This window comes from Apteryx rowi, unplaced genomic scaffold (genome assembly GCF_003343035.1).
Source record: "Apteryx rowi isolate R43461 unplaced genomic scaffold, aptRow1 scaffold_93, whole genome shotgun sequence".
NCBI classification, from domain to species: Eukaryota; Metazoa; Chordata; class Aves; order Apterygiformes; family Apterygidae; genus Apteryx; species Apteryx rowi.
The window spans coordinates 1329375-1350167 of NW_020451238.1; the positions used below are offsets into that span (position 1 = coordinate 1329375).

The window sequence follows — 20793 nt, forward strand, 5'->3', positions numbered from 1 at the left end:
CTCAACTTCATTTCATACAGGTGTATTTATACTGTATGCATTGGGGTCCTAGTGCCCTACCTATCTGTACATGCTAATTCTGTGGTGATGCCTAATAAATGGTGCGTCTTCACAGTGTCCCTGGGTGTTAAGTAACTGTTAGATGGCCAAACACATGTTTTTCGTCCTGTAACTCCTTTCAGAAACAGCATTAACTCACCACACTACTTAGAAGATCTCCACAAAAGCTGCAAGCTGGAATAGCAGTTACTGTTTTTCCATGAATTTGTACATCTAGCAGCTATCTTCTCGAGGATGCTATGGGAGCAGACAGGGGCTGGTTAAGGTCCTCTTCTTTGTGCGTTCAGGGGCCAACTGCCGTATTAAAAAAGGTTGAAGCACTCAGCAGTGGAGAAGCTATGTAGGGGCCATTTTAACTTGCATGAGCTTTTATTTACGTACTTCATTTCCACACCTAGTTAAAACCTACTTAACTCCTTGGCACTGTTGGAACACTTGCTAAAATTGTCTAGATTAAGCAATATTTATTGCCATTCACCAGCATAGACTGAACTGGTGATTAAAAGACCTCCTTCCAAACCAGCCATTCCAGGTATGTGTAGTTCAGACACAAACTGATTCATCCAATTAACTTATTTTCCCTATCTCAGACTAGGACTCTCAAAGATGTCAGAGGACGCTGGCTGCCTAAATCACACTTTCTCTTGGTGGTAGCTGGGCATCTGAATCACTCCTACTCTTTTGGTTTGTGAAGTATTTCATGGAATATTTCTGCCTTTCTTACAGTGGAAGGAAAGCGCTATCCATTCAAGCAGAACCTTTGGAAAAGCAATCCTTTGTTTCCCATTTTTATAACTCATTTATAATGTTTAGGACATTCCAAGGGCTGGATACTACTAACATGATAAATGAAGACATAGAGGCAATGGCTTGAGTAATGCTAGGCCTGTGTGCCTGTTGCAACTTTGGTAAAACCAGAAACATGTGAGAGAAGCTTTTTCTTTTTTTCTTTTTTAAATCCTCACCACCTTTCGCTAAGTCTAGTCACATAGCATAGGCATTCTAACCAGTCTGTGATTAATTAGCTAGAGATCTGCAACAACTCCTCTTCATGACTAAATATTTTTTTTAGTCTATCAAACTGTTAGTGCAAAGTGGGATAAATGACACTAGAGGGCCAATGATCCTGACCTGGAGGTTCTGTTGCTCATTGAGGCTCCAGATGCTAAGCACCTTTTCAGATGAGCCTGAGATCCCCTTGGCCTTCTCTGAGTCAAAGTCAAGGCTCATCACTGGCTCCTGATGGCAAACAAGTTGGCTCAACGCTTTTCCCATTGACAGATTCCAAAGGATCACTGATCCATCTTCATAGCCAGCCAGAAGCCAAGGTTGAGAACCAGAGTCCAGCTGAAAAAGAAACATAAAAAGTAAAGCGTTTTTTAGGAAAATTCTCATCCACAATTAGGTTTCAATCCAAGCACCAGAAAAAAATGAAAATGCTGACTGGCATAGAAGTGAAAAGTTAGAAGTCTGAAAATCAATGCAACCATTAAAGAGAAAGCTTGATAGTCCAGCCACATTTATAAAAAAAAAAAATTATTATGTAACTGCTGACACTCTTATGTTTTTATATATATATTATATATATATAAACATATATGTATATAAATAAAAATATCAGAGAGAGAGAGAGAGAGAGAGGAGATTAATATATAAAAATACTTTACTCTCTGAAAATCCAAACTATCCTCCTCAACATCACCTGAACAAAATTCTTGTGCCTGAAGTCTGAAGGCTTCAGAAGCTCTACTTCATGGCCTAAACTTCAGTTGTGCTCCTTAAAAATATTACTTAGAGCAACTGAGTTACAATCATGCTATACAAAACTGTACGGATATTGAAAGAAGTCCCATGCACAAAGATTCTAGTTTCACTTTGCCAAGTGTGGGGTTACGCATACAGATCATTTACCCAAGTGCCTGGCAGTGCTTAAAGATAGACACTGAACCTCTCAGAGAATCTCTGGGCGAGTCACCAAGGGGTTAACGGGCGCCTGAGTCCCACTGTAACCAATTGAGAGCTATTTTGATTAACGATGTCACAGGCCAAAGGGCATGGCACCCTGGGCAGACACCTAATTTATTTAAGCCTCTGAAATAACTCAGAGAAGGGAACATTACTGGATTACATGTCACACTTAAGGAAAATATTCATCATTGCTCCAGCCAAAAGACTAATGACCCTGTAAGCAGTAACTGGTTATGTGAGTGAAGATGCAAATCCCTAATGAAAAGCAACTAAGAAACTGGCATCTGTTAATGCCAGTTATGTCTTTAATAGGAGAAAAGCCACCAAAATAGACCTGGGGATTAAGGCTACCTCACAGAGGGACACCTTACCCTAATAATGCATCCATTAGGTTATTCAGTTCTTCTTGTACACCAGCTGATCCTACAGGATTCCTCTGTTTTGCATTCAATTCAAAAGAAAGTTAAGGGAAGTTTATAAAGAATTAATTTTTACTGGCATCATATTATTGAATGAGGTTCTTTCAAACTGACTGGCTGTCAATGATGCAAACCTGCACTGGCCAAAGGCTCACAATCTCTGTTAATGGTCCAGACTATTCTCACACTGGTTATTATTTGTTCTAGGGGGAGTTAAACTAACAAGAGATGGGTGAGCTAGGTAAAAAGACTGATGAGTAAAAGCCTCATGTTCTTTCTTGGGTTTATCCAGCCTAGAGAAGTGTTTAAGCGAGGAATGAATCTCACTGAGCAGGGTAGAAAATTGGCCCTTAAAATGAGGAAGCCAAAGGGAAATCTCCTACATCTTCCTTCTGAACAGGACTGTCTACACCTGGGATCCTGCGGGAGTGTCATTCCTTACTTTAAGATCTTTTTCTCTTTTTGAAAAGGCAGGGAGCATGCTCTGGCTACAAAGGAAAAAAGAACGTCTCATGTGATAAACGGCCCTCAACCAGAACTGGGCATGAGTTTTCTGTCAAATCTTTGATTTGTTAAGATAATAAAACTTCAAGTCAAAAAATATTTATCAGATATTTGTGAATTAATGTTATATCATCAGGTATTTTGAATGAAGAATATCTGCTTTTTGGGGAGGGAGAAAAAATTTTTAAAAATCTGAGTGAAAGAAACATTTAAGTATTTATTTATCTGTAATACATGGTAAAAGCTTCAAAGAAAAATGAAATATTTCATAGTGCTTCAGTTAGGTTTAAAAGAGCCCCCAGTATGGGCAGCAAACCAAAAAATCAATTATTTGTACAGCTCGTCTACAAGCACATGACTCCTGCAGAGCCCTGGGGCTCTATATAAGGTATAGCTTTCATTAGCCAATGAAACAAGATATGGATGGGTAAGGTCAGCTCCTCTACCTCGCTCAAAATGGGATGGCCGGATCTTCACAGGTACTCATTACCCAGCAGCCCTCGTTAAGACGAGAGACAGCCAGGGGCTCAGCATCATGGAAAATGCCAGGCTAAAACACATTATTTTCTACTATGYGTATCTTAGCTGAGATTTGAAAAACAGTAATTTGCAGGTGAGATCTAAGATTGGTCTAATTTAAAAAACAATCAAATCATTGTTTTCTCTGAAATGAAGGTCTCCCCCATATCTCCCTCCTGACTTTCCCAAATTATATGACGTGTAATATTTTAATAAGTACATAGACTTGAAATTAACCAGTAAAGGCTACTGAAAGATCAGGGGGCTCTCAGTCTGATGCCTGGACTTACCAAGCAATGGATCACAACAGCCTATTTCCTTCAGTTGCTAATAATGGACACTTGTGGAGAAACGTCTTCACCACTCATGTTCTGGTTTCAGGGGAAAATTTAAAATATAAATCATTGTTCTTCCTAAGCAGAACATTTTGTTGTTGCATTTGGATAACTGTCAAGGAAGGAAGAAAAGGTGATCTGCTGTCAACTCAGCAGGAATAATTGCTATAGTTTATATAAAGTAATAACTCTGCATTTCCAGTTTCTACATGTATTATTCCTGTTGAATTATTTTGTTTGCACCATTACGCAACATGAAGCCTTCCCCAGGGAGTGCAAAAAATTTAAGGAAAGACTATCCTTACTCCTGCAAATGCTACCCCACCCAATTAGTAATAGCAGGAAGGTGTGAAGCTCAGGGGACAATGTATTTAAGAATATGAACCTTCACAAGGAAAAAAAACCCATTGCACGAACTAATACTTTTAAGCACAGATGTAGTAAAATGAGAATAAAAAAAATAGTCTCAAACCAACAAAATACACTGATGCCAGCTTTTTAACAGCTTAAAAGAAGCCAGTGAGGATTAATCCACAAGCCTAACTTAAGCCTCAATTTCCTTCCACTCTACAACAAAGTTTCTAATTCAAGCTGTTGCTAGTAAAGTGTATTGTTTCACTGATGCATGGATCTTTTATTTTCTTGGCGTGCTGAAAAATATGATGATACATGGCAGCAGTCCCCCAAACTCCTGTTGGACAACAACCCTGAGCAGACTTCCTTCAGACCATTACGTGGCTCTCTCTCCATGTCAGCCTCTGTTTCAACTTGTTAATTTACTGTGCCATAAGCAACATCAAATGGTCTATTAGGCAACATGTTGCCCATAAGCCATAGGTTGGGGAGTGCTCATCTTCTGCATTATGTCTATATTGCCCAATGCAGTAATGTACAAAGAAATCCCAGACTACTGCTATTCAGGGAGGGGTGCAGCTGTGCTAGCCCGTATTCTTCTGCTTTTATGGTTACTCAGCTGCCGCTTACAATTAAACCACAAAGCAGAAAGCAGAGCATCACTTTGGTATACCACATATAATTATTTGCCCCTGAAGAGTATCCTTCCACCCCCATATTTTAAACTGAGTTGTACACTTGCGTGAAGAGGGCAAATACAGTTGTGAGACTGTAAATGATTATCTATCCTTGCATGTTGCAGTCTAGGAAGATGTGGTGACTTCCCAAAGCCAGAATTTGCATGGAATAGTTTAGCTCTTCCGATTCCCAGTCCTCTGCTTTATCCCCACTGGCAGCAAAATTAAAAACTACATAAAATTAAGTCTCTGCACCTGCTCTGCTTCCTAGGGGAATAGCAATATTAATGTATGTAGAAAGTGTGGCAAGACAGAGAACTTTTTATACAGGCAACAATATTTTCAAACACTGAACATTTCCTCAGTTATCTTCACCGTATTAAAATATGTCCCAGAGACAGAAAGCCACATTCATTTCACTGAGTACTGAACACTGATTGCATTTATTGAAGAAACTTTCTGTTTAATAAAAGCCTAAGCATTCTATTTTAATTTGTCTTCTGATTTTTCTCTAGTTTTTAATTCCACCATGGGATTTGAACTGTGGCCTGTCCTACTTTTGTATGGTCAGCAAACTAATTCCTCTGGACTTCACTTGGTTCACAACCTGGCGTGAAGACCCTAAGGCCTCAAATTCACAGCTGATTCATAAGTACTTTCTTCAACTGAAACGAATAGAAATGTTCAGATGAGCCTGCAGGAATCAGCTCTGATGGTACTGCAGACCTATAAGGGAATGTGGTCCGAAGGGTTAAAATAGGGGATCAGCTTTGCCACCAATTCTTGCAAGAYGTAGAGCCGAACACTTAAACTCCTTCCTCCCTCCACTGCCACCTTTTTGTATTACTTGCCTTTCAATGTTGGCACCCTATATACATTATTTGCTAAATACCCTGCAAATGTTCATCTTTTTGGCAAGAAGTATTTTTATTTACCCATTTGTCCAAAGTCAATACAACAACAGTATTTTGCTCCTATTGCATGCTTGGAATAGAAATGTTCATAGAGTACTTCCTTATCCTGAGGGCCTTGAAATGAATGCAACCTGCCATTAAAATCATTGTTTTTAAGTAACCCAATCATTTCTCATCATTCATAATACAGCAAGAAACCATATCAAACAACTGGCTTTGGTAAGTCACTCATTTTCCTCTTGACTGGTGCAAAAAAACGTATCTATCCTAAGGATACAAAGCTTTCCCTGGGTATTTGCAAATCTTCCATTAAAGCTTGGAAAGCTCTGCAAGTTACATTAAGGATGTTCACAAATCTTTCCCCCCTTTAATAGTATAATTACTTGATTGGTTTGATAATAAATCAAAATCCATGTGAAGAAAGATTCATGTGCTTCATATAAAATGAATCACAGGGAAAACATTTCACAATTAGCAGTCGCTCTTGCCTTACCTGCCATAACTTAAGACACATGGGCATGCCCAGCTTGGCACCCACCTCTGGCTTCAAGGTACAGACTGACGTCTTGGATGGCAGCTCCAAAACCTGAACCTGACATCAGGAAAACAAGAGTATTTGGTCAGGCTCCAGTTCAAAATTCTGCTGTTAAAAACAAAAGTCTTTTAAGGTGATTAAGGCTAGTGTAAGCTCTTCCAGTAAAAACTCTGTCTGGAGGAAATTGGAGAATGCATGTTAAGTTGGAGCTGTAGGGTAATCTACAGCTATCTAAATAAATGCATTGTTTTATGGAAGACCAGATAAAACTGCTACAATATAACATATCCTGTTCTTCCCCTCTGCTCTTTCCTCTGTATTTTATAATATCTTCTTTCATACAGTGGATGATACTGCAGGCTGCTTCATCTAAAAATTACTCCCCTGCTTCCTCTCCTCTCCCTCTCCCCTTTTTCCACCTCCGTTGCTAAGCTTCTTCAGTTGTGGACACTTGCATTATCTTCTCAGTTTTGGCATGGTAACACAGAGCTTTTGTGGATATACAGGCACTGCACATATTTAAGGTATGTATTTATTTCCTGGCTGACTCTGCACTAGCAAATTTTAAATCTAAGAATTCTCTGCTAATGCAAGCTAGAGCACTGATGGTATACAGGTATTTTTACTACAATATTGTCTGACTCTACTCTGAATAGGGTCAGACAACATTGTGTTAAACACCTGCTGTCTACATAGCAGCCTCTACTGTTGCTTGCACTGATGATAATGAATTATGGATCTGATTTTTTTTTAGCATAGGGCAAGTCTTTCCTCTGCCAAGGAAGTAGCTCATTTCCACCTCAGGATGATGGCAGGCAAGATCAGTGGAGTCTGCCTTTGCAATTTGGCACTGGCAGGTTTTGAGTCTCTTGACTGACACAAAAGAGCCTYGCTCTGGGCTTGTTCTTGAGCCCGTAGCTATGGAGAAAGTGAAATTCTTAGGTATGAAAAAATTGCTGCCAGGAATATTTTTTCCATATCACTGTTTCCCGAATGCATACTTAAGATCACTGGGGTGATCTTTTATTTTAATTCAATAAACAATTGCCTGCATTATTTCATAAAATTAAAGGACTTCAAACATTTGGTAAATCCAGCATTACCAGACATTCTAGGTTATTTCAGAATGTGCAAAGGCCCAATATTGCTGTCGGACAGCCCCAGTCATGTGAATTTCCTTAAGTATCTGAGATGAGGTATTAGACAAATATGGCTCCTCTGGGAGCCATCAATCAAGACCACGGCAGCTGCGATGGCTTTCCAATCCCATACCTTTAGTTCAAAGCTTGCCAGAACATCTTCCTATTTCTAGAGATTGTCAGCCAGCCTGCCAAAAGCCAGCTGCACTCTAGGACTGCGAGTCTGCAATGTGCTAAACACAATATACAGAACATTTTCTAAAGCCAATTAGCAGTGGAACAGGAAACTGTTCTCCAGTTTTGAGGGATAGGGACTACAGCAAAGAGCCATCCAATGTATGGATGAAACCTGTGAACAGACCAAACTTTGATCATCTGGGAATTCTGGGTCTTTGGAGCCAAGCTCTTAACAAAAAATTCCTTTTTGCTTGGCAACTTTCTTGCTATCAACCTAGTAACCTAGTTAGCCGTCACAGGAAATGGGCTATAAATATGAAGATGACCTGCTCTCATCTAGTGTCTTTCATCACTGGCTCTCCAAAGAGCATTACCTGCTAGATCCCAGGAAGAAAAAGACTGAAACTGCAACTTTACATAACAAAGAAAGAGGTATCACTGTGATAAATGCACTTCTGCAGGTTAAAAGAAAAAACCTCCTTTGCTTTACCTTGATTCAAAAGGGAAGAACTGATACAAGGGCTATAGCTGGGCTTGCCAAGGACAAAGAAAAAACAGAGACGAGAAGAGCTTTTTGCAGAAGGCAGTCAGGCATGATCTGCCTCTGCTAGACTGACAGTTCCAGAGACTGTCTGCATTAGAGGCAACTGAGCCTTAGAAATAAATACTATTTCATATATTTTGACAACTGTAACCTAAAACTTGAAGTTCTGTGTTTATATTGGTTTTGCTTAATAGGAGAAAGATTTGCCTTTGCCTGAGGTTAATAGTGTTCCTGGGTGGCTAAAACTGGCCACAAGGAAACACACCCTTTTTCTTTTTCACATTAATAAAGCTTTTAACATGTTTCTGGCAAATTGGCAAGAAAAGTGCGTGTAACTCATAATTGGTGATTTAAATGCAATCATGAACAAATAAATGCCTGTTCAGATCTCATTATTTATGGACTGAACCTGCTTTAAGACAAAATTACTCTTTTTTGGGCACCAGCCAAGCATAAACACTTATTAAGTCTTAATTTTAATCATAAGCCACAAATGTACTGTGTCTCACACAGTGCTGCCTATTTGGAAACACTATATATTATGGGAGCTTATGTGAATTTATGGAATCCTGACACAGTTCTAATGTAAAGGTTCATACACAGAGTAGAACTCTTTTACTTCAGGAGAGAGCAAATCATTATCAGTTTGCACGGCCCAAGGATACAAGTGAAAATAAAATAGAGATGAGTTGTAAGAAGGAAGGGAAAGACATTGGGGTAAATGTCTTCTCTTTGGACTGGAGGATTATTTAAATCTTCATTAACAGAATGCATGTGTGTATAACTCTTCCCTGCCTGACACAAAAACGCACTTTTCAATTTTGTTTCATTTGAAGTTAAATATTATTGAACACTGCTGTAAAATGGATGCAGCTTTTTTGTTTGATCAGAACAATGTATGGGACTTACAATGGTTGTATTTTCTGGTTACAGTAGTTGTGTTTACTGGCTCACTCCATTCTGCAAAATGCTGAACATTCTGGCTGTGATCCAACAAAGTACTTAAATATGTGCTTAACTTCTGAATAATAAAAAGTTCACATTCTCTTGCAATGCAGGCACAATTCCCACATATTACTTTGTATACATACAATGTAATTCTCAGTTTCAAGAGATGTGCCTTAAAATGTAGAAAAATATGTGGCCTTTTATGTCCATAAACAAGTTGCAATTAGCTACAATATTTCATTTATTTATTTGTGCCATTTTCTTTTTTTTCTTATTTTTGGTATTCTGATTAATTTAATTTAGTGTGATAACCGCAAATAGTCTATCCAAGAAAACAAAAATACGATTTCTACAAAACAGAAGTGGAAATTGCCAAAAAAGCTGTCAGTTAATGTTGGCTGTGATAATGGGTATTAGGTGTGGATGTATCAAGTAGGAACTAAAATGAAGCCTGCAATCATCTCGCACAGAGCAAACCTCTGGTAGCTAATAGTAATTCAACTACTTCCAGGCCACGTACCAGTTAAAGAATTAGCCCGGGGTGAAAGACCACGCATCACATTACAAATCACTTGCACCCTCCCCTTCTCTCACCAGACTTGACTTTCAGTTTCAGGTGGAGGATGAGTACCTCTGTCTGCTGACAGACTTTCTGACCATTAGTTCCCCAGAAGGATGCTAGATCCCGTTAACAGAATTCAGCAGCAGCACCAGAGGAGTTTTCAAAACTCCAGCACATGAAAGACCAGCAACAGCAGCTGCAAATATTTAAATATCAGACAAAACTTGGGACAGTATCCTTGTTATTAGAGCATGAGTTATATAATTAGGTCATCTTTCTGGCAGGTAAAACTAGCAACCCCAAAAGGTTCCTTCTCCCACCTTCTCTTGAGCAGAGTATTTGACAGCCCTTTTGCACTATCTTATTTAAGAAACAAAAGCAACCCCTTGCCAAGCACCAGAAAAAGAGATATTTCCTACCTCCTCTAGGGATTTGGCTGCCATGGCCATCAGCCAGCGCCCCTGTGCCACCTTTAACAGAGAGCATCTGCAGAATCCCACATTCTCCGTGAAAACAGAATCCGTCACTGAAGTCCGTCCTTCTGCTAAATCCCACAGGCAGATCCTTTGGTCACGACCCTGGCTTTTACAATAAAACAAGTTGTTCTGTGAGCAGTAGAACTGAGGAAACCTGGCTTCCTATAGGTAAGCTTCTCAAAGATGGGTCTTTGACATCTACTAAGGAGTAAGCTTACTACAGCTTCTCCTTCTGTTGGGGTATTAATAGGGTCTTTTATGAAATGTGTGAGAACTCACTGTCAGTGAGATGTCTACCCTTCACTGACTGTAAAACTGGCCAATAGGTTCAAAAGCTACTGGGAAGAGGGAGGACTTGTCAGATACTCTGCTGTCCCAGTAAGCCATGTTTCCTTAGGAAGACAGACTTGATCATACACAGTAATCCTGTTTTTATGTGCAAATATCTATGAATATTTACATTTTAGCATTGCTGATATCTAATTTAAAAGGACTAGAATCAAACGTATACAGAGAACAGCTCATTTAACACTCTTTTACCCTAGCAGTGTAATACAAATATCAGGCATGTTGACAACTCGGAGACACAAATAGCAAGACAACAAAGACCACACAAAACATAAATAAAGAACTACAGTCACTCAGCAGCCAACTACCCACAGTTACAGTGACGGCATAGAGGGCTCTTACCATCAGGTATGTGTGGAGGAATGACAGGAGAGGAACCGGCAATGCAATGAGCAACAGGAATTAAATAATGGAATATTATGGCTGAAACATCAACACAGTGGAGTGGCTGGGGCTGCATCACAGATGTACTGGTGCAGCTCAAGCAGAGGCTTTTCTGCCTACCTCCCCATCCCACAGAAAAGCCTGTGTGTTGGTCCCATACAGTAAGATTGAAGAGGCCAGAAGAAGGGTAGAATATCTATTGTTACACATTTACGTGATTCCAGTTGCCCAGAACAAACTACTACTGTGGAGAAGCTATAGTTGTTTCAATCCACAAACTACAGTAGCACAGGATATCTGTCCTCATGTTATCACCTGGGATAAAGAGTCATCAAAAATACCCTATCCATACATTATTTTAATTAGCAGTATCACTTGACAGACGTATGAATCCAAAACGGAGGTAGACGCAAATCTACAGACTGTTGAGACATCAACATCAATGCAGAAACTCCCATCTATTGTTCAGTCGAGTGACAAAATATCAAAATATGTATAGCACTGGACATACATACAGCATGGTACTGCAAGAAATTGCTGTGATTTAGCTTTAGAACAGAGAAATAAAAATATAGGAAACTGCCTTCCTAAAATTACACTGCTGTGTGAACTCTTATAAATATACAGCAAAAATAGGGGAAAAAGAAAAACTCTATAATTATACAAACAATACTCATTCAGTATGATTTTATATGGGAGAGAGTTGATAATTGTACTTAAGCAGATAATAAATATAAATGCTAATGAGTTCCACTGTATATTAGAAGAGATGTCTTCTCTAGATAAACATGTCAGAACATCTCCAAGTCACACAGACGCTTTGGCATCTGCTCTACTCTAGATCACCTGTCTAGTCCAAAGTACACAAATCTTCCCGACCTTCCCTTGCTAAAAGAGAACACGATAAGGCAAAGACATGCAACTCAGAATTCCTCTCATTTTCAATGTCTTCTCATTCTCCATCTCTGATTCTTCTCTTCCTTCCTCACTCTTCCCCTCTTTCCCTTCTTATAAACACTTCGTTTTAAATTTGATCTTTCCTGGAAACCAGTTGTGAAGTATTTGTCAGCTTCCAATCCAAGTGCATTTGCTTTTCCCAAAGACCTCACCTGATCTCAGTGCAGTAATAAAAGACACTACAGACCMCAAGCTGTCATGATGTAGTCACACACGTATCATAAACAAAGTGATCATACTATTTTTTCCACTTTTGGTTCTTCTGTATTTCTGTACATTTTATGTATGTGTTCTAGAGACTTTCAGTGAGTCCAGAAATAACATATTCCTTTTTTTAATCAAGTATATTACAGAAACAAAAATAATTTCCTCTGGTTTTTTAACTGCTTCACTAACCTAAGGAGCCTGTCTTTAGCATCCAGTGTTTCCACCCAGTAGACAGACTTTCTTCCATGACCATCTAGTGCCGTGTCCACTCTGCGTGTTTTCAGGTTCCAGACATGGACAAAACCATTCTCAGACCTAGCAGTAAGAACAGAAGGCATTTAGTGTGACCATTRCATACCATCTGATAAGACTGTCTGATACTTTTCCTTTTTTTTTCAAAATTGAAGTTGTATGTAGAGACAATACACCCATCAATCACCAATCATGCATTTTCTTGCTTTCACAGATATTATTTATCTAAGCAATACATTTTGTTTTAAAAGGAAACGTCTGTATGATGCTCAGCTCAGCTGTAAGTCCTGGTCAAAGACTTACTTACCCAGAGAAAAGAATCGGGAAATCAGGTTCTTGGCCTGCACAAGAAAAATGCAGAGTGTGGACTGCAGCACTGGTACCTCTTAGGACAAACTCTGGATCAGGAGGTGGCAGAGCCATCAGAGCAACGAACTAGGGGAGTGAGAGGGAGACACAGATAACATAGTGGACAAGACAGCCTAAAGTGAAACTACAACTTTAAATTTTTTTTGCTCAGGACATTTGCATTTTCTAGTCTCTTTCCATTTGAATTGCCATTATTGGATGTTATTTCTATTTGCCATACAGTTCTGCATAAAATGTTTCCTCTTAACACTTACTGATCAAGCATCTACCAAATCTGCAAGGTAAGTGCTGAGCCAGCCATGTGTATGTACCTCTCATGTACTTGTAAATACAAAATTGTTCAGCTATTCTCCACGATGCAAAGTGGACCAACAAGGGCTACAGAATGCTGGATACTGGATGCTCAGAAATTTAGTGAGCAAGTTATCACTTAGCCCCTTGGCAAGTCTTCCCCCTTCCTCCCAAAATAATTCTATTTCTGTGCTTTCTACTGACAACCATTTAAAGGAAAGCATGGCAGTGACTATATCAGCTGAAAAGAATTTCAGATGAGATTAGAACTATGATAACTTTTACATAAGATTCTCATTACTCTGAAGTGCTTCAATTTTTGTTTCCAGGCATGTTTACTTGAAAAAAGAAATGCAGTATTTCACACTAACTTTGTGACTGCTGCGTTAAACATTTTATTCTAGGAGTTTGTATTCCCCAAAGGAGCAATAGGGAGATGGATACTTCCAGCTCTATGTCTTTGGTTCAAATGTGGCCCAAGTCAGAAAAGAACAAGTCTATAGGGAAGTATGTTGCTCAGACAAATACCTAAACATGTGAAATGTGAAACACAATTTACTGTGAACTAACAGGGATAGTCTGAATGTTCCAATTAGACACACTCTTACTGACCTGGCACCTTCACAAAATATTTCTGTAGCAGAAAAAAGACCGTTCAACTTAGCACCTTCGATGCTTCTGCAGGAACTGCCTGCAAAGAGGAAGGGCAATGACAACTCTCCCTTGTTCCTACTTGCTGCAAATGACCCTCTGGACCAGTGCTGGGGCAAGGTAACCAGCAGCTTCTGTGACTGTAAATACAATTGGCAATTCACTGGAAAATACATTGTAACATGCATTACAAAACAAGCTTTCACTGCTTTCTGTGAGACATTACTAGTCACGCTTCTCCCTTTCTGACCTGTATTCACATAGTCTGAAAAGGGCAGCTTAGTCACAACAGATGTCAACTCTCATGACTCCTTCACATTCATGCATGTGTTAGACCAGATTAAAATAAGTTTTCTAAATTCTGTAAGAGAAGACCAGCAGGTGTCTGCCTGCCTCCTAGTTCAAAGCAGAGGAATTGCAGAAAATCAGAACAGAGCAGCAGAGCTACGAGTTACATAGTAAATTAAAACAGCTCAATTTTTATTTGTCACCTCTCATCAGTATCAGCTTTTGAATTGTGTTTAATGGAAGTACTGGCTATTGCAAGTCATTTGCAATTAGAGATTCAGGTCTACCTTGGGTTTAATAGATCACTAATCACCATGGTATCTATAGGTTCTAATTAAACACAATTATCTTTTAGGACTAGTGATGAAACAGAATTTTTCATCATAATGTGCAGTTCTCCCTCAATAGCACTGTGTAATTATGTATGAAAATAATGAGCTCAGTGGATAACCTCCATGTTTTAGTGGCCTGACTCATCTGTTTTATGATGTCTGATAATCTAGACTCATGACAGGCTGAAATAAATTTTCAGATGATTACATGCTTTACAGGTTCTCCCCATGGTGAGATCCAGCTCCCAAGTGCCTGTCTGTAACGTGCTTCACCTGTGTTATTAGCCTGTCTGTTAGAATAAGGTTTTTATCAATGAAGATCACCTCATTGGGACACTACAGCTGTATCCTCTTGCCCTCAAAATGAATATTTGTAGAACTGCATAAATAGTGTGGGTAGAGGAGCAGTGTCCCTCCTGATGCTGCAGTGATCCCAGGTTACTGTACTGAGYGAGGAAGACAAACCAGAACTGAGCCAACCCAGAGGCTATCTGGGATTACAAGGCAGGTTTTTAATAGCATTTTTCTAATTACCGACACAGAAGTTTTTGCTGACAGACAGCAAGTGTGTGTGGCTGTGGGGAGGGTTTTACCTGGCACGAAACAGATGCTTCTAATGCGTGTCTTTACAAGGACAATACTTCAGAAAAATCCTCAAACTAGATGTAGGAAAAAAATAACAACTGTATACATACTTTCAAGCTCTAAGCAAACAAGGTGACTCTTCCCTGCGTGAAGCCTGTTTCTTGCTTGCTTTTGCTAATCAGATACACAAATCTGGAAACTGGATTTAATACTAAACCCATGCTGTTTTCTGTTGTGCGTATGAGGTGACTTGTCGCTATTACTTCCTATCCTGAATCGGCAGGTGAATGGTTGTGTGACAGTACTGAGTGTCTCATTTTTCTCCCTGCAAGTGGCACAGTGGTTTGGGCCTGAGACAATGACCTACGTAACTATAAAATTGCAGCGGTGCTGCCTGCTCCACCTGTGAGCTTGGACAATTCACTTAAGACCAACATTTTATTAAAAGTTCTCAGGTATCTAAAGCAGACAGAAGTACCACGAGGATGGAGGAAAAAAAAAAAAAAAAAAAGTTTGGTGCACTGGTGCTTTGAAACCCGGAGAAGGCATCCATCCGCTTCTGTTGACACATATGCATCCTCAAATATGACATTTAGACATTTAGTTGAAGCTACCTTCAACTCTCCAGGTAGCTCAATATCCCCACTTTACTTAAAGGGATAATGAAATACATATTAGTGTAATGATACTAATAGATAATGGTTACAAAGTGCTTTGCTAAGCAGACAGCTATAAACATGCTAAATATAATGACTGTGTGATGGTTAAAGCCTGTGGGTAAATTTTTCAAAAGTGCCTAAGTGATTTAGAAGCCTAGGACTCATTTTCAGATGAACTTTCAATCCGAAATCTCTACGACTTTTTGAAGTTTCACCCCAGGTGTCTAAAAATGAGTTCTCTAATTAGCACAACATTTATTTTCTTGTTAACTTCATCTAGCCTCAGGGAGACCAATCCGTTCTTGTTATAACTGGGAATATCTGTAGTAAATTTAATTAAATGAATTTACTTAGTATTTAGGCTGGTCTGAGAGCAAAATCTCGCTCAAGGGCTTGAATTAGCAAAATGAAACCTACAGAAGAAAGTTCATTTAAAAGTATCTCAAGACTCAATTATATGTTTGTCCCTGAGATACCCATGTGCTATGACTGCTGCCTCCTACGAAAGGACATTGAAGAATATGAATTGTTTTGCTCATGGCACTATTTAGTTGCAAGAGGATATCACAAGTAAGAGATGCAACACTTCATCACCATGTTCTTGTCTTGTTTTTTAAAAGATATTCCCCTTTTTATTTCTTCTAGCCTTCCTTGTGCTGGTAACAGCATCCTCCTCCAGGACCTGATCTATACTCCGAAATGATACAGAAAACCAGAGGTATTTTTGACAAGGTGCACTGCAAGCACATGGGCTTGCATGTAGATTGTATTCGATACATGAGTAATGAGGGGAAAATCCAGCTGTTCAAATTTGTGTTTCGATTAGCAAATGGCTAGTACCACACATTAGGTATTAAAAAARGTTTTGTCTAGCAAAATATGCTTCTGCTAAATACCAAAACAGTTGAATCTCCTTCAGAATTACATTCTTTCAAAGAACAATTCATTATTAATATCCTTCATAAAAACTCACTTTGTTTAGGTTGCAATTAGAATAATCTTCAAGCCATTTGAATTTCTATACAATGGTATTCCAGTATCATCACTTCAGCATTTGAGATAGAAAAGTTAAGCTTTTATTTAATGAGAGTCATTTAAAATATGTAAATGTCAAAAGGATTACCTTAGAAAAATCTCTCAGAGAATTAAAAACATTAACAGATTCCCACAGGAAAAATTCCAGCAGAATTCAGCAACTCTCCTGTTCCCATTCCTGTCACTTGTATTTCTATCACACATCGAAGCAAAAACAAATTGCTATTAAAATATCATCCAAACACCCTCCTCCCCCTACAAACTTCGCAGTTCAGTTTGAGATACCAATGGCTTGAACAAAAACCACCATGCTCATTTTTTCTTTAGCCTCATTTAAAGTAGTAAAAACTTGGTGGTGAGAAGAGCTTTTTCAGGTATAGGAGAAATAAATCTCTCCAGGCATGTCTAGCAAACTGATTGGGGACTGAAAGCAGCAGGTGTGCAGACATAATTACTACCACAAAATATTCAACACATCCAGGTGTGCTCACCACCAGATAGATGAAATCCCTGTTATTTTTTGGAAATTCCTAGTCTACCAGGTGCCACCCTCCCAAAGGAAAAGTCAGAAAAGAATGAGTTGAGGAAGATGTGAATAACTTGTTCTTCCTCATTTCCAGGCTGTTTCTATTTCATTCATAGAAAACCCCCTTTTTGGACTGCACTTCTCTGCCTACCCYGCACTCAGGCAAAGGTTTCATGACATTCTGCCGTGTTGTATTGGCATAGCTCTACCGCACGTCTGTGTTTTCAAAGTGGGTCATTCCCGCAGAGGAAGTCAGTGGAAAGAAAAGATTCCATCAAATTAATAGTGCAAGGCAAACAATTTGTTTATTCTATTACATTTACAATCTCCAGTGCTAAAATACAGCAGGCAGCCCTTGCACGATGAGCTTTCCAAATGCAAATCTCTCGTGTTTCTGGCTTCTAACTCACCATGGACAATCGGGCTTCACAGCGGTGCAACCTCTTTTGCCCAAGAAACACCCTTATAACACGTCTGCCCGGGACCGTTGCGGCCCTTCACCGTTCAGCTGCCTGCTGCCTGCCTGCTGACTTTCTGCAGTAGCAAGTACAGAGCAGGAGAGGCCCAGCAGCACCCGCCTCACTTCCCCGAATGGCACAGCGGGATCGTGGCCCACGGCACCGGCTGCGCAGGCCCGGAGACAGGGGAGTGCTGCACAGATCGTTGCAAAGGTCGGGGCCCCGGAATATATGAAAATTCACTCATCAGTCAACTAACACCACAGCATGTAACAATTACTCTTTCGGGCTGAAGCTCCATTTGATATCTTTGGTGCTAAATGTAGTTCTGGACTGCATTATATTTCTAGGATTTCTCTAAAGCTAATTAAAAAAAATCATTTCAAGTAGAAATTAAAATTGGTAGAAATTTCTGATTTAATCAGTAAACTGTATTAGTAAAGGATTCTTAATTTTTAGAAGTGTAGCCAACACTTTCTGTTAAAATTGGTTATTTTTCATATTGCTACCTACTTTTTTTGATTACCAAAGTAGAGATTATGTACAGTGATTTATTTTTGTATTTGAATTCAAAACCTAAACAAAACAAAAATTCACAACAGTGGRCAGGAAGTATTCAATAGTGTGCTTGCATTGAAATATATAAAATCAAGAATAGAGTCAAACTGATCAAATTCTCTTGCTTTTGAAACATGTTAATCAGAGACACCTCACTGTCAATGAGAATGCAGTGATTTATAAGACTCAGCTATACAATTCTTTATCAACTGTTATCATAAACCTGTTGCCACACGGCCAACATTACGACTGACAAGAAGCCCAATTTACAGGTTGGAAATACTAAATGCTGTCAGAGCTTTCATTCTAAATGGGCACAAAATTGTTATTAATGACTAACAATGACTGCTTGCTCACAAAAACACTTCAAAAAAGTCTAATTTTGAGAACTGYTGAGAACCTCCATTTCCCATTGACTTCAAGGAGGTTAGGAGTGCATCCTCTCTCAGGTTCTCTCCCAAACTTAGCTTCTCTCCTGACATTTAGACAAGGAATGATGGAAGTTTCCACATTTTAGTTGCAACAGTCAATGAACAGATAGAAAATAAAATTGCTTATCAGCTGCCGGTGATATGCCAAGAAATCTTACAGGAGCAGAAAAGAAAATGACTAATAATCATGATGCAATGCAACACATTTTCAATAATTTCCACTCATAATGGCTCCTCACAGTGTTAGCACCTTTTTTGTCGCTAAGCATCCTCTAACTGAAAAAGACTAAACCACAATATATTATGATTTTAAGTAAAGATGTTTGCAAGAAAAATGCATATGAATATCAGCGTATAACCTTCAGAAATAGCTAAAACCTAGGCTTGTATCTTGAGGTTCACTTTCAAATACTTACATCTGCAATTTTAAAGAAAGTCACTGTACAATAATTATTTTCCATATGAAAACATAGATGCAGCATGGGAACAAACCTGAGAATGACTGTAATTATTTGAAAGACACTGAGTTAGCATATGGATCTCATTGCCACTTACACATTTTGGTCACTGAAACAAAAAGCTATTAATCAATATGTAAAAGCCATAAATTAACATAAACATTAATCATTCTAATACTCCCACTGTGTCAGGCTGATAATTTTTTTTTCCAGCCTTTCATTCTGACATATTTGCCTTCAGCTATCAGCTGGTTGACCTTTTTTAACACAGTTAAACATTTTGGGCATTGCAAATCTTACTGAAGTAAACATTTTGGAGACAGCCAAATATTATGGATGCATTTACACCAGAAATACGGGGACTGAAAACATGAGAGCCCCTATCTTACATGTCATTGCACTAGCTTTTAATATGGGAGTCTAAAATACAGCATGAAAATACAGCTGAATGATGAAATTTTAGTGTTTCACTAACAGGCTCATTTTGCAGATGAGGGAAAAGAAACCCATCTGTTTTGCCTTCTGAAGCCATTAATTGTTTGGTAAAGTGCAATGATATAACTACAGAAAGCCTTGTTGGAAAAAAAAGCGGACACAAAGCACATAGCAGTTCAGCTCAAAGACGGACTCTGCATTGGGCTCATGCAAAAAAGATGTAGGACCACTAATCCAAATCTCCTTGAAAAAAAGTGTGTGGAAATGCACGCTATAAATGGGAAGAAAAGGATTTATACAACTGTCTCACTATACCACAGCATCAGACTTAAAAATGAATTTAAATTTGCACACTTGATAAATCATTGCAAACTAGCAGMAAATTGATAAGCCAAGGATCATCAAAAGGTTGTTTTGAGTAGCCGTTCGGTTCAGCCATGCATAGCAATCTGTCAGCCACACAGAGCTGTCTGCCCATCCTCCTTAATTAGGGGTGCTGCCTAGTGCAGCATCAGCTACAAATCCTTTGGTTCCAAGAGCTAATAATGTCCTTAGATAGCATGGGCTTAATTAAACATCTTCCAGACATTTTAGCAGACATTTCCTGCAATAATCTTGTTTAGTAACAAACTATTAAAAAGAATTGACTGAGAAGAAACGTATCAAGTTGTTACAGCAACTGAAGTTATTTGGGCCAGAATTATATGTCTGCAATTAAGGATTCTGTAACTCTGAGCAATTAAAATAGCATTTTATTTGAAAACTAATTAATTCTAAACACATATTTTTCCCATGACAAACTTTTATGATTATTTAATTTATTCAGTTCTAATTACACTTTAATTAATCTAGTCTTGTATAATATTATACTGTTATTCTGGCATTTGACCAATGAAGACAATAAATTGATTGCAGTTCTGTTGCGCAACAGCAGAAACTGTCATGCCAGTTTCAACACCACGTTTATTTATTTGTCTGTTCTATTACTTTTCTTTTCCTCCCCCAGGGCATAGGAACATGAAACACAATACACATCGGATGACATTTTGTCTTCTATACTTTTTTTTCTTCAAAGTGTGAAATAGAACTTAAGAGTTTTTGGAATTAAAGAAATGCATATGTGATATGATATTACATAATGAAAAAAGTTATAGGAAATTAACTTACACTTCTAAAATATATATCATACGGTGACATCAACTGATTCCTGATATACAGGACCATGTCCAGAGCTGCAAGAAATGGAGTTGTTTCTGTTGACCTCAAGCTCTGCTCAGGATCTGGCCTGATGCCGTCAACAATAAGGGAGAAAGAAGCCAAAACCCCTTTTCATACGTATCTTAAAAGTACATTCATTTTAGTACCTCATTAAGTTTTACAAGACACCGTATTTTAATTTTGTGTCAAGTTATCTTAGGTTCAACTAAAACAAAAGAAC

At 38.7% G+C, this 20793-nt stretch overlaps 1 protein-coding gene across 6 annotated transcripts in view; it reads right to left on the minus strand.

Moving 5' to 3' along the window:
• The window catches only part of GNB1L (G protein subunit beta 1 like), a 43106-nt gene that overhangs the window by 4568 nt on the left and 17745 nt on the right, over nt 1-20793 (minus strand). For 4 of the 6 annotated variants that reach the window (XM_026091875.1, XM_026091881.1, XM_026091879.1 and 1 more), the window contains exons 2-6: nt 12587-12714; nt 12217-12342; nt 10075-10237; nt 6244-6342; nt 1192-1407 (exon numbers count right to left, since the gene is read on the minus strand). In XM_026091875.1, the coding sequence (XP_025947660.1) occupies nt 1192-1407; nt 6244-6342; nt 10075-10237; nt 12217-12342; nt 12587-12702 (720 nt within the window). In that variant the 5' untranslated portion in view covers nt 12703-12714. Of the gene's footprint in view, nt 1-1191; nt 1408-6243; nt 6343-10074; nt 10238-12216; nt 12343-12586; nt 12715-13551; nt 14196-16577; nt 16696-20793 lie in introns of those variants that run through there. The other 2 variants (XM_026091878.1, XM_026091876.1) reach the window with 2 other exon arrangements.